General features: G+C 42.5%; 1 protein-coding gene across 5 annotated transcripts in view; it reads left to right on the top strand.

The window, feature by feature from the left end:
• The window catches only part of DAAM2 (dishevelled associated activator of morphogenesis 2), a 314170-nt gene that overhangs the window by 269836 nt on the left and 28979 nt on the right, over window positions 1–15355 (top strand). For all 5 annotated transcript variants that reach the window (XM_056568637.1, XM_056568633.1, XM_056568634.1 and 2 more), the window contains 2 exons: window positions 8319–8403; window positions 14041–14147. In XM_056568637.1, the coding sequence (XP_056424612.1) occupies window positions 8319–8403; window positions 14041–14147 (192 nt within the window). The remainder of the gene's footprint in view (window positions 1–8318; window positions 8404–14040; window positions 14148–15355) is intronic.

Genomic DNA, 15355 nt, shown 5'->3' with positions numbered 1-15355 from the left:
AGATGTGACCTGCAGTCCTATGTAACACCACAGATAACACAGTGATAACTCTCTGAGTACAGATAATGTATAGATGTGACCTGCAGTCCTATGTAACACCACAGATAACACAGTGATAACTCTCTGAGTACAGATAATGTATAGATGTAACCTGCAGTCCTATGTAACACCACAGATAACACAATGATAACTCTCTGAGTACAGATAATATAGTAGATGTGACCTGCAGTCCTATGTAACACCACAGATAACACAGTGATAACTCTCTGAGTACAGATAATGTATAGATGTGACCTGCAGTCCTATGTAACACCACAGATAACACAGTGATAACTCTCTGAGTACAGATAATGTATAGATGTGACCTGCAGTCCTATGTAACACCACAGATAACAGTGATATCTCTCTGAGTACAGATAATGTATAGATGTGACCTGCAGTCCTATGTAACACCACAGATAACACAGTGATAACTCTCTGAGTACAGATAATGTATAGATGTGACCTGCAGTCCTATGTAACACCACAGATAACAGTGATAACTCTCTGAGTACAGATAATGTATAGATGTGACCTGCAGTCCTATGTAACACCACAGATAACACAGTGATAACTCTCTGAGTACAGATAATGTATAGATGTGACCTGCAGTCCTATGTAACACCACAGATAACAGTGATAACTCTCTGAGTACAGATAATGTATAGATGTGACCTGCAGTCCTATGTAACACCACAGATAACACAGTGATAACTCTCTGAGTACAGATAATGTATAGATGTGACCTGCAGTCCTATGTAACACCACAGATAACAGTGATAACTCTCTGAGTACAGATAATGTATAGATGTGACCTGCAGTCCTATGTAACACCACAGATAACACAGTGATAACTCTCTGAGTACAGATAATGTATAGATGTGACCTGCAGTCCTATGTAACACCACAGATAACACAGTGATAACTCTCTGAGTACAGATAATGTATAGATGTGACCTGCAGTCCTATGTAACACCACAGATAACAGTGATAACTCTCTGAGTACAGATAATGTATAGATGTGACCTGCAGTCCTATGTAACACCACAGATAACACAGTGATAACTCTCTGAGTACAGATAATGTATAGATGTGACCTGCAGTCCTATGTAACACCACAGATAACAGTGATAACTCTCTGAGTACAGATAATGTAGTAGATGTGACCTGCAGTCCTATGTAACACCACAGATAACACAGTGATAACTCTCTGAGTACAGATAATGTATAGATGTGACCTGCAGTCCTATGTAACACCACAGATAACACAGTGATAACTCTCTGAGTACAGATAATGTAGTAGATGTGACCTGCAGTCCTATGTAACACCACAGATAACACAGTGATAACTCTCTGAGTACAGATAATGTAGTAGATGTGACCTGCAGTCCTATGTAACACCACAGATAACACAGTGATAACTCTCTGAGTACAGATAATGTATAGATGTGACCTGCAGTCCTATGTAACACCACAGATAACACAGTGATAACTCTCTGAGTACAGATAATGTATAGATGTGACCTGCAGTCCTATGTAACACCACAGATAACAGTGATAACTCTCTGAGTACAGATAATGTAGTAGATATGACCTGCAGTCCTATGTAACACCACAGATAACACAGTGATAACTCTCTGAGTACAGATAATGTAGTAGATGTGACCTGCAGTCCTATGTAACACCACAGATAACACAGTGATAACTCTCTGAGTACAGATAATGTATAGATGTGACCTGCAGTCCTATGTAACACCACAGATAACAGTGATAACTCTCTGAGTACAGATAATGTAGTAGATGTGACCTGCAGTCCTATGTAACACCACAGATAACAGTGATAACTCTCTGAGTACAGATAATGTAGTAGATGTGACCTGCAGTCCTATGTAACACCACAGATAACAGTGATAACTCTCTGAGTACAGATAATGTATGGATGTGACCTGCAGTCCTATGTAACACCACAGATAACACAGTGATAACTCTCTGAGTACAGATAATGTATAGATGTGACCTGCAGTCCTATGTAACACCAGATATAACACAGTGATAACTCTCTGAGTACAGATAATGTACTAGATGTGACCTGCAGTCCTATGTAACACCACAGATAACAGTGATAACTCTCTGAGTACAGATAATGTATTAGATGTGACCTGCAGTCCTATGTAACACCACAGATAACACAGTGATAACTCTCTGAGTACAGATAATGTATAGATGTGACCTGCAGTCCTATGTAACACCACAGATAACACAGTGATAACTCTCTGAGTACAGATAATGTAGTAGATGTGACCTGCAGTCCTATGTAACACCACAGATAACACAGTGATAACTCTCTGAGTACAGATAATATATAGATGTGACCTGCAGTCCTATGTAACACCACAGATAACACAGTGATATCTCTCTGAGTACAGATAATGTATAGATGTGACCTGCAGTCCTATGTAACACCACAGATAACACAGTGATAACTCTCTGAGTACAGATAATGTATAGATATTACCTGCAGTCCTATGTAACACCACAGATAACAGTGATAACTCTCTGAGTACAGATAATGTATAGATGTGACCTGCAGTCCTATGTAACACCACAGATAACAGTGATAACTCTGAGTACAGATAATGTATAGATGTGCCCTGCAGTCCTATGTAACACCAGATATAACACAGTGATAACTCTCTGAGTACAGATAATGTATAGATGTGACCTGCAGTCCTATGTAACACCACAGATAACAGTTATAACTCTCTGAGTACAGATAATGTATAGATGTGACCTGCAGTCCTATGTAACACCACAGATAACAGTGATAACTCTCTGAGTACAGATAATGTATAGATGTGACCTGCAGTCCTATGTAACACCACAGATAACACAGTGATAACTCTCATGACCACCTCAGCTCAGCTGTAGTCTGATGGAGGGGGGTGGGGGTTGCGCAGATCTCCGGATAATCTTGGCCGCCATGTTTTCCGCTGTTATTGCAGATGCTTCTAATTACCGGAAATATCTATAAATCTCACAGTTAATTCCTTGTTATTTCCCCCCGAACTGAGACACGTGGGAAACTCTACAGAAGATGGAGGCTGGGGGCTTGTCCTCTGTCCCACCTTGTTATCCTGCAGATTAGGAAATTTAGGCTTAATATTGGGGTCTTTCTTCGTTGAGGGTCTCCCCACCTAGAGGACCTGACATGTTATTGATGTTAGTGATAATGGTGTAATACCTCATCTCCCCTGTGGTGGTGCTGTAGATAAATTGAACACTTACTCCAGTTTTTCCCATCCAGGGTGCCTCCAGCTGCCAACGGCTGTCCGGGCCTGCTGGGAGTTGTAGTTTTGCAACAGCTGGAGGCACCCTAGCTGGGAAACACTCACTTAGGATGCGTTCACACTGACGTCTGTCCCCGTTTTTTTATCCCCATTTCGGTTCCGTTCTTGCAGGCTGTAAACGGATTAAAAACGGTTTTAAAAAATCCCATTCATGTCAATGGGATTTTTTTTTACAATCCGTTTACATCCGTTTGTACCCGTCTGCACCCATTTCCGTTTAAAAAAAAAAAAACGGCACATGCAGTATTTTTTTCTTTCGTCAAAAAAACTGAAGAAAAAACGGATACAGTAAATATAACATTGAAGTCTATGGAAAACGGATGAGCCTTTAATGTCATCCGTTTCAATCCGTTTTTCGATCCGTTTTTACTTCTGAGCATGCTCAGAACAAAAACAATTTATAACATCCGTTTGCATCCGTTATTGTCAGTTTTTTTTAAAAAGTCCGTATTTTATATTTGACGGGAGAAGAACGGGACGGGTCTAGACAGCCGTGTGAACGCAGCCTTACTCCCTCACAGATCCCAGCTGATCGCTGGAGGTCTCAGCACTGGAACATCTTTTCCAGCACTTTATAGTTTCGTCCGTTCTTGTAATGAGACAGAAGATTGATGGGAATACCAATATTCTCCCCCCAGAAACAGATTAGTGTAAAATCCATAAGAATGGAGGAAGGGAAATAATAGAAGAACTGAACCAAACTCGAGGAGGAAGGGAAATAATAGGAGAACTGAACCAAACTCGAGGAGGAAGGGAAATAATAGGAGAACTGAACCAAACTCGAGGAGGAAGGGAAATAATAGGAGAACTGAACCAAACTCGAGGAGGAAGGGAAATAATAGGAGAACTGAACCAAACTCGAGGAGGAAGGGGGGGGGGGTGACTTGTACTTGCTTTATATAACTGGTAATATAAACTTAAATATTACGTTTCTAATTGTCACTAATATCTTGTAATTCTGTCTGCAGATGGAACTTCTGTTTACTCTACTTTTTTGTTATTATAAAAACCCTTCTTTTCGATTGTGTAAAATATACTTCTGTTTCTTTCAGGCTTTTTTGTACTTCAGGGGATTTGTTTTCTTTTCTTTTCCAATCAACCACTGCCAGAAAGTTATATGGATTTGTAAATGACTTCTATTGTTTTACCTGATCAGCTGCTGTATGCCCCTGAGGAAGTCATGTAGTCTATTCAGTACTTCTCAGCTGCTGTATGCCCTGGAGGAAGTCATGTAGTCTATTCAGTACTTATCAGCTGCTGTATGCCCTGGAGGAACTCATATATTCTTTCCAGTACTTATCAGCTGCTGTATGCCCTGGGTGAAGTCATGTAGTCTATTCAGTACTTATCAGCTGCTGTATGCCCTGGAGGAAGTAATGTAGTCTATTCAATACTTATCAGCTGCTGTATGCTTTAGAGAAAGTCATGAAGTATTTCTAGTACTTTTAATCTGCTGCATGCCCTGGAGAAAGTCATGTAGTCTTTCCAGTACTTATCTGCTGCTGTATGTTCTGGAAGAAGTCATGCAGTCTTTCCAGTACTTATCAGCTGTTGTATTCCCTGGAGGAAGTCATGTAGTCTATTCAGTACTTTTCTGCTGCTGTATGCTCTAGAGAAAGTCATGTAGTATTTCCAGTACTTAAAAGCTGCCGTATCCCCTGAAGGAAATTGTGTAGTCTTTCCAGTACTTATCAGGTGCTGTATGCCCTGAAATAAGTCATGTAGTCTATTCAGTACTTATGAGCTGCTGTATGCCCTGGAGGAAGTCATGTAGTCTTTCCAGTACTTATCAGATGCTGTATGCCTTGAAGGAAATCATGTAGTCTTCCCAGTACTTATCAGGTGCTGTATGCTCTAGATAAAGTCATGTAGTATTTCCAGTACTTATAAGCTGCTGTATGCCCTGGAAGAAGTCATGTAGTTTATTCAGTACTTATGAGCTGCTGTATGCCCTGGAGGAAGTCATGTAGTCTTTCCAGTACTTATCAGCTGCTGTATGCCTTGAAGGAAATCATGTAGTCTTCCCAGTACTTATCAGGTGCTGTATGCTCCAAACATAGTCATGTAGTCTATTCAGTACTTATTAGAAGTAGAGCAGGAAAAAACCCTCAGGTATGGCGCTGCAGACTCTTGTAGACAGATGAGGCGGATGCCAAAGGTAATAGGAAAGTCCTCAGCAGGACAATTTATTAAAAAAACAATAAAATGGACAAGATTACGCGTTTCGGGAGGATCCCTCCCTTCCTCAGATCAGGATAAGGACAGTACAACAATAGCAGGTTTATATAGCCCAAAAATGGGCGCCAAAAACACATGGGAGGAGTAACAATCCAAACTTGAAAATCAAAGTACAGAAACAGCACTTACATATAATATACAGTATGAATATACATTAGGAAGCAATACAATTACAAATTGTGGTAATATAAGGTCAGGTTATGTGTTGGACCATGACTAGCAACTGCTGGAGAATCGCAGTGGGCTGGAAGCTGTCAGCCGCAGCATGTGAACAGTGTAACCAAGGCACTTCCTGTGTGAGAAGCGCGTCAATAGCAGTGAGCTCTGAAGCCGGGCTGGTTGCCCTGGACGCGTTGCTATGCTAGGAGGTCACATGGTCAGAGAGCTGTTTTGGGCTATATAAACCTGCTATTGTTGTACTGTCCTTATCCTGATCTGAGGAAGGGAGGGATCCTCCCGAAACGCGTAATCTTGTCCATTTTATTGTTTTTTTAATAAAATGTCCTGCTGAGGACTTTCCTATTACCTTTGGCATCCGCCTCATCTGTCTACAAGAGTCTGTAGCGCCATACCTGAGGGGGTTTCCTGCTCTACTTCTAATATTGACTCCCAGGACGACTTGTTTCCTCCTGCAACCCATCGGCATAGCAGCGACTCGTACTACAGTACCCAGATTATATCGTGGGTGATAAGCTTTTTTGCATAGATCTCAAGGTGAGCGACCATCTATAAGCCCCGTGGGGTTGCCCCCCCACCCACCACCCGATCTATTGAGGGTAGATACACGAGGCGCCGTCCGTCAGTCCTTTCTTTTCTTTTCTCTACAGTTTATTCAGTACTTATGAGCTGCTGTATGCCATGAAGGAACTCATATAGGTTTTCCAGTACTTATCAGGTTCTGTATGCTCTGGACAAAGTCATGTAGTCTATTCAGTACTTATGAGCTGCTGTATGCCCTGAAGGAACACATATAGTCTTTCCAGTACTTTTAAGCTGCTGTATGCCCTGCAGGAAGTCATGTAGTCTTTCTAGTACTTATCAGCTGCTGTATGCTTTAGAGAAAGTCATGTAGTATTTCTAATACTAATAAGCTGCTGTATGCCCTGAAGGAATTCATTTAGTCTTCCCAGTACTTATCAACAGTTACAGGTGTGTTTCTCAACCATTGTGACTCTAGCTGTAGCCTTTGGCTGTTTGGCCGTGCTGGGAGTTGTAGTTTTGCAACAGCTGGAGGGACCCGGGTTGGGAAACACTGCTATACAGATCAAGGGCAAAGACTGTATATAGCAGTGTTTAGTGTTTCCCAACCAGGGTGCCTCCAGCTGTTGCAAAACTACGACTTTTAGCATGCCTGGACAGCCAACGGCTGTCCGGGCATGCTGGGAGTTGTAGTTTTGCAACAGCTGGAGGCACCCTGGTTGGGAAACAATGATTTAGAAACTTAAGGATTAGTGAGTATGGAAGGGGTTATTGTGACCCGCAGTGGTTGGGATAATTTGATGCCCAATCACGTTTTGCGCTGGTCGCCATACGAGGTGACATTTTTTTTTCCCCTTGATTCGCTGGACACCGGACTCTGCTGTCATTGGAAACATTAAAAGCAAAGTGTGGAATGTGGTGGAAAGTGCAACAGAAAATCCTGCAGAAGGTTCCTCAGATTTCGTGGACGTCCGGCGTGGCCCCTGCGCTCCAGCAGGGGAAATGTTTGTCATAGTTGAGCAGAGGGGCACTTCACCCGTACAGACCCTCCAGCGCTCCCTTCTCACACCCCAGCTGCTCGCCATCGGGGGACGCCCGGATTTGACACGTTTCACCTTCAGGAATATCTTTAGTAAAAGGCCCCTCGGAGTTTACATTGGCTTCTCCCAGGGAACGCGACGTGAACGCGATACCGAATATTCTCTTTTCTTTGCTTTGAGCGTTCACTGTGGAATCCGTAAAGAGACGAGAGTGAATTGTGTATATTATTATATCTGATCACTTATCAGCACGTACGGTATTTAGAATCTGAGGGGCAGCGCATTCCTGCCGAAATATGTGGGAGGGGCTAACACCGCCAATGGAAACTGTCACAAGAGCGACAGAATAAAACTACTATGTACCTGAAAAATATAACATAAAGTTTAGGGCAAAATGGTATATAATCGGGGTATCCCCTGTATATAATTATATAGGTATGACTGGGATACTATGGTGGAAATTTTTTTTTTTTCAAGTCAACTGGTGCTAGAAAGTTTTATACAGATTTGTAAATTACTTCTATATAAAAATCTTAATCCTTCCAGTACTTATCAGCTGCTGTATGTGCCACAGGAAGTTGTGTAGTTATTTCCAGTCTGGCCACAGTGCTCTCTGGTGACACCTGTGTCTGTGTCAGGAACTGTCCAGAACAGGAGCAAATCCCCATAAAAACCTCTCCTGCTCTGGACAGTTCCTGGCAGAGGTGGCAGCAGAGAGCTCTGTGGTCAGACTGGAGAAAACTACACAGCTTCCTGTGGAGCATACAGCAGCTGATAAGTACTGGAAGGATTAAGATTTTTATATAGAAGTAATTTACAAATCTGTAGAACTTTCTGTCACCGGTTGATTTGAAAACTTTACTTTTTCAGCGGAGTACCCCTTTAAGTCTGTAGGAGATATTGTGACTCTGTTCCTGTACAATAGTTATATGACGTCTTTGTATTTTTATTCCAGGTTGAAGTTATCCAATGAGGAGATCAAGAAAGCCATAATGGAGATGGATGAACAAGAAGATCTCCCGAAGGATATGCTGGAGCAGGTAGGATGAGGGTGATTTACCATCCAGAGGCCGCCCTGCACAGATGGGCAATGAGCGGGGCTGACGGGCTGCAGTCCGGGGGCTTCTCTAGATGGACACTTTTGTGTGGAGAAATTTTATCCTGGGATGATGTTGTCTAAAAGGGGACAACGGCTAGGAGCATAGCACCCTGTGCCAAGAAAGGGGTAGCCATACCGAAGACCATGTGACCCTGATCTGGAGAAAAGACTATCTCTAGAAACATATCTGAATACATAGAAGGTCATGGACTATAATAGAGAGAACCATCTCTCAGAGATCCTCACCGTCTCCTGAAGAGGAAGGACCATGACTAGCAGCCACCGCTCCCTGAAAAGGAAGGACCATGACTAGCAGCCACCGCACCCTGAAGAGGAAGGACCAGGACTAGCAACCACCGCACCCTGAAAAGGAAGGACCATGACTAGCAGCCACCGTACCGTCAAGAAGAAGGACCATGATTAGCAGCCACTGCACCCTGAAGATGAAGGAACTTGACTAGCAGTCACCGCATCCTGAAGAGGAAGGACCATGACTAGCAGTCACCGCATCATGAAGAGGAAGGACCATGACTAGCAGTCACCGCATCATGAAGAGGAAGGACCATGACTAGCAGTCACCGCATCATGAAGAGGAAGGACCATGACTAGCAGCCACCACACCCTGAAGAGGAAGGACCATGACTAGCAGTCACCGCATCATGAAGAGGAAGGACCATGACTAGCAGTCACCGCATCATGAAGAGGAAGGACAATGACTAGCAATCACCGCATCATGAAGAGGAAGGACCATGACTAGCAGCCACCACACCCTGAAGAGGAAGGATCATGACTAGCAGCCACCGCACCCTGAAGAGGAAGGATCATGACTAGCAGCCACCATACCCTGAAGAGGAAGGACCATGACTAGCAGCCACCGCACCCTGAAGAGAAAGGACCATAACTAGCAGTCACCGTACCCTGAAGAGGAAGGATCATGACTAGCAGCCACCGCACCCTGAAGAGGAAGGACCATGACTAGCAGCCACCGCACCCTGAAGAGAAAGGACCATGACTAGCAGCCACCGGACCCTGAAAACCCAGGAACACATTACCCCAGAACAGGGAGAACTGGGAGGCTGTCATCTTACTCCTGAAAGTTAGGACCAGCTCTTTCAGCATGACATCCTGCTCCCAAAAAGAGGGACTGTTTATAGGAACACATCTTGCTCCAACAATGGAACGACTACTTTGCTAGGACTGTCAGAATTGTCGGAGCAACCTAAGACCGTTTATGGAACGGTCTACCTCAGGAACTGGTCACAGTAGGAACAATTAACAGCTTTAAAACAGGATTAGATACATTTATGGAACAAAATAACATTAATGCTTATGAAGAAATATAAAATCCCATCCCTTCCCCAATATCGCGCCACACCCCTACCCCTTAATTCCCTGGTTGAACTTGATGGACATATGTCTTTTTTCGACCGTACTAACTATGTAACTATGTAACTATGTAACCTTGCTCCTTAAATGCAAAGACCATTCCTGTAATCATGACACCCTGCTCCCAAACAGAAAGGGCCAAGGAGCATATTCAGCCTTATGAACACGTAGCTCCAGGCCAAGGAAGGTCATCTGTAGGACCATCCCTTTAAGCCCTCAAAAGAGAACCATCTCCTACCATGTTGTTCTTATTGTGCATTTCTGTACCAGGGTCCTCTAGATGGATTATAAGGTAGTCTGTGAGGGTCTTGAGCTGAACATTGCTGGTTTTGTCTTCTTCTGCTCCCCCTTCAATGTGAATTCCAGCTCTGATGAGCCGAGTGATGTTGATGCCCGGGGTGTATAGGATATATATATATACAGTGAGCAGCCGGGTTATAGAGGGTCATTCATACACGGGTCATGGATGAGATCATCGACGTCTGGCTTCTTTATAACTGGCCCATTATCTTCCAGGCTGTCGACTGTCATCATTATGGGGGTTCAGGGGTCACAGGGGATTGGTGGGGGGGCATCAGAATTATATGAAATTGTTCTATAATTGAGAGATCCAGTAATACCGCCCCAGGCCCGGCCCGATACATGGCAGCTATGTCCTGTGTCTGGACTGAGGCTTTATGAAGAACATGACTGCCCTTCTTTGTCTGACCACTTGGTCCTTTGAAAATAGAAAGGGGAGAAGGCGCCCTCATTTGCAGGACTCCAAGTAATCCCACAGGGAGGAGGGGGATGGCCTCTTACCAAAGTTGGTTGTGTATCATACACAACAATGGGAAGCACATATCTAGTAAGCTCTGAGTGGAGCCGTCCTGTCCCAGGGTAGCATGGACTATAAGAGGCCTTCAGAAACTAACAGGATACCGGGCGCAGTTCAGATTTAAATATGCATGGATCCGTGGATAGATCAGAGAGTAGCTTTATTATAACATTCATGCAACGCATTTCGCTGTGCATGGGCAGCTTCATCATCCATGAAGCTGATGTCTGATGAAGCTGCCAATGTGCAGCGAAACACGTTGCATGAATGTTCCAATAAATCTATTCTTCTGATATATTCACATGCATTTTTTAATCTGTACAGCGCCCGGTATCCTGTTCGTTTCTGAAGTCCTTTTATAGTCCACACTTGGTCCTTTGGCCTCCTATACAGAACAATATTTCCTTTAAGATTATATTTAGGTGCATTTTATTCTCCATTCTGTGTCGCGTAGTGATGAATTATAGATTTTATAGATTATATAGATTATTATCTATAGGAAGGGATTGCAGATTATATAGGTAAAGGTTGAGAGTCCTAACCAAGGTTCACTCCCTCCTCTTAGTCTATTGGGAATGGTCACCAAAGATACCCCCTTATAGAAAGGTAAAGAAATGGGTAAACTAACATTGACTATGTCACCAGTCTGGCATGTGGGTAATTATTAAGGGTACGTTCACACTACGGAATTCCCGTGGAATTCCATGAGCAGAATTCCGCACTGTGAACTGTACCATTAGTGTGAATGGTTCTTCCGCGAGACCCGTTCACACTGCGAAATTTCAGCAGAGGACAATTCCTCCTCTTAAAAATTGTTCAGCGCAAAGAAAGAACAGGAATTTCGCGACTACTACGTAGCCGTCAATAGAGACGGCTCAGTGCCCCGCGGTCCTGCTGCCTAAGTATCTTCGGTGGCGGCTGCCTGACGGAATCTCAGCTGGCGGAGATTCCACACTGCGAACATACCCTTAGTTGGCCAAAATTCTTGGCTTATATAGGACGTACTTCCAACCTACAGAACAACAAATAGCACATAAGACCCATTCAGCACACCTCAACATGAATACAGACCCCTAAACTAATACAGACCCCCTAAACTATTACAGAGCACAGTTCAGACCCCCTAAACTATTATGGACCACAGGTCAGACCTCCAAAACTGTTACAGACCACAGGTCAGACCCCCTAAACTATTACAGAGCACAGGTCAGACCCCCTAAACTATTACAGAGCACAGGTCAGACCTCCTAAACTATTACAGACCACAGGTCAGACCCCCTAAACTGTTACAGACCACAGGTCAGACCCCCTAAACTGTTACAGACCACAGGTCAGACCTCCAAAACTATTACAGACCACAGGTCAGACCTCCAAAACTATTACAGACCACAGGCCAGACCTCCAAAACTATTACAGACCACAGGTCAGACCCCCTAAACTATTACAGGCCACAGGTCAGACCCCCTAAACTATTACAGACCACAGTTCAGACCTCATAAACTATTACAGACCACAGGTCAGACCCCCCTGTATACAGACACCAGACCCCCCTGTATACAGACACCAGACCCCCCTGTATAAAGACACCAGACCCCCCTGTATAAAGACCCCAGACAGATCCTAGACCAGATTCTCCTTTAGACAGACCTCAGATCAGACCCCTGTATACAGACACCAGACCCCCCCTGTATACAGACACCAGACCCCCCTCCTGTATACAGACACCAGACCCCCCTGTATACAGACACCAGACCCCCCTGTATACAGACACCAGATGCGGTGATATAAAGTGGGGATCAAAAGTTTGGGCACCTAAGGTAAAAATTTGTATTAATGTGCATAAAGAAGCCAAGAAAAGATGGAAAAATATCCAAAAGGCATCAAATTACAGATTAGACTTTCTTATAATATGTCAACAAAAGTTACATTTTATTTCCATCATTTACACTTTCAAAATAACAGAAAACAAAAAAAATGGTGTCTGCAAAAGTTTGTGCACCCTGCAGAATTTATAGCATGCACTGCCCTCTTTGCAAAGCTGAGACCTGCCAGTGTCATGGATTGTTCTCAATCATCATCTGGGAAGACCGGGTGATGTCAATCTCAAAGGTTTTAAATGCCCAGACTCATCTGACCTTGCCCCAACAATCAGCACCATGGGTTCTTCTAAGCAGTTGTCTAGAAATCTGAAACTGAAAATAGTTGACGCTCACAAAGCTGGAAAATGCTATAAGAAGATAGCAAAACGTTTTCAGATGTCAATATCCTCTGTTCGGAATGTAATTAAGAAATGGCAGTCATCAGGAACAGTGGAAATTAAAGCAAGATCTGGAAGACCAAGAAGAATATCAGACAGAACAGCTCGCAGGATTGTGAGAAAAACTATTTAAAACCCACGTTTGACGGCACAATCCCTCCAGAAAGATCTGGCAGACACTGGAGTTGTGGTTCACTATTCCACTATAAAGAGATACTTGTACAAATATGGTCTTCATGGAAGAGTCATCAGAAGAAAACCTCTTCTACGTCCTCACCACAAAAATCATCATTTGAACTTTGCAAATGAACATATAGACAAGCCTGATGCATTTTGGAAACAAATTATGTGGACCGATGAGGTTAAAATTGAAGTTTTTGTCCTGAATGAGCAAAGGTACGTTTGGAGAAGAAGGGGAACAGAATTTAATGAAAAGAACCTCTGTCCAACTGTTAAGCATGGGGGTGGATCAATCATGCTTTGGGGTTGTATTGTAGCCAGTGGCGCAAGAAACATCTCACAAGTAGAAGGAAAAATGGATTCAATAAAATGTCAGCAAATTTTGGATGCTAACTTGATGCCATCTGTGAAAAAGCTGAAGATAAAGAGAGGATGGCTTCTACAAATGGATAATGATCCTAAACACACCTCGAAATCCACGGGGGATTACATCAAGAGGCGTAAACTGAAGGTTTTGCCATGGCCTTCACAATCTCCTGACCTCAATATAATTGAAAATCTATGGATAGACCTTAAAAGAGCAGTGCGTGACAGACAGCCCTGAAATCTAAAAGAACTGGAAGACTTTTGTAAGGAAGAATGGGCAAAGATACCTCAAACAAGAATTGAAAGACTCTTGGCTGCTACAAAAAGCGTTTACAAGCTGTGATACTTGCCAAAGGGGGCAGTACAAGATATTAACTCTGCAGGGTGCCCAAACTTTTGTAATTTGATGCCTTTTGGAGATTTTTCCATCTTTCCTTGGCTTCTTTATGCACATTAATACAAATTGTTACCTGGGGTGCCCAAACTTTTCACCCCCACTGTAGCAGTTGTATAGTATCTTTTAGGTAATATTAATGTTATACATAGAAATGATCTTCCTTTTATCTCATCAGTTGTTGAAATTCATCCCGGAAAAGAGTGACATTGACCTTCTGGAGGAACACAAGCACGAGATCGAGCGCATGGCGCGGGCCGACCGCTTCCTGTATGAGATGAGCAGGTACGATACAATTACTCCAGCCAATGGGGTGTGAATATTTATGGAAATTCATCCTGTGACATCATTGATTGTTCAGTGGAGTAGTTAAAAAGCTGGGTACTGTATGGGTTTGGTGTTGGACCCGCATAGGCCACTGGTCTAAAATGCCATTATATGTATAGTAACCCCATAGTAAGTAATGTAACCCCATAGTAAGTAATGTAACCCCATAGTAAGTAATGTAACCCCATAGTAAGTAATATAACCCCATAGTAAGTAATATAACCCCATAGTAAGTAATATAACCCCATAGTAAATAATGTAACCCCATAGTAACTAATGTAACCCCACAGTAAGTAATATAACCCCATAGTAAGTAATATAACCCCATAGTAAGTAATATAACCCCATAGTAAGTAATATAACCCAATAGTAAGTAATATAACCCCATAGTAAGTAATATAACCCCATAGTAAGTAATATAACCCAATAGTAAGTAATATAACCCCATAGTAAGTAGTATAACCCCATAGTAAGTAATATAACCCCATAGTAAGTAATATAACCCCATAGTAAGTAATGTAACCCCACAGTAAGTAATATAACCCCATAGTAAGTAATATAACCCCATAGTAAATAATGTAACCCCATAGTAAGTAATGTAACCCCATAGTAAGTAATGTAACCCCATAGTAAGTAATATAACCCCATAGTAACTAATGTAACCCCATAGTAAATAATGTAACCCCATAGTAAGTAATATAACCCCATAGTAAGTAATATAACCCCATAGTAAGTAATGTAACCCCATAGTAAGTAATATAACCCCATAGTAAGTAATGTAACCCCATAGTAAGTAATGTAACCCCATAGTAAGTAATGTAACCCCATAGTAAGTAATGTAACCCCATAGTAAGTAATGTAACCCCATAGTAAGTAATGTAACCCCATAGTAAGTAATGTAACCCCATAGTAAGTAATATAACCCCATAGTAAATAATGTAACCCCATAGTAAGTAATATAACCCCATAGTAAGTAATATAACCCCATAGTAAGTAATGTAACCCCATAGTAAGTAATGTAACCCCATAGTAAGTAATATAACCCCATAGTAAGTAATGTAACCCCATAGTAAGTAATATAACCCCATAGTAAGTAATATAACCCCATAGTAACTAATGTAACCCCATAGTAAATAATGTAACCCCATAGTAAGTAATATAACCCC

Source organism: Hyla sarda, chromosome 3, assembly GCF_029499605.1.
Source record: "Hyla sarda isolate aHylSar1 chromosome 3, aHylSar1.hap1, whole genome shotgun sequence".
Taxonomy (NCBI): domain Eukaryota; kingdom Metazoa; phylum Chordata; class Amphibia; order Anura; family Hylidae; genus Hyla; species Hyla sarda.
This window is presented reverse-complemented; position numbering and strand designations above follow the sequence as displayed.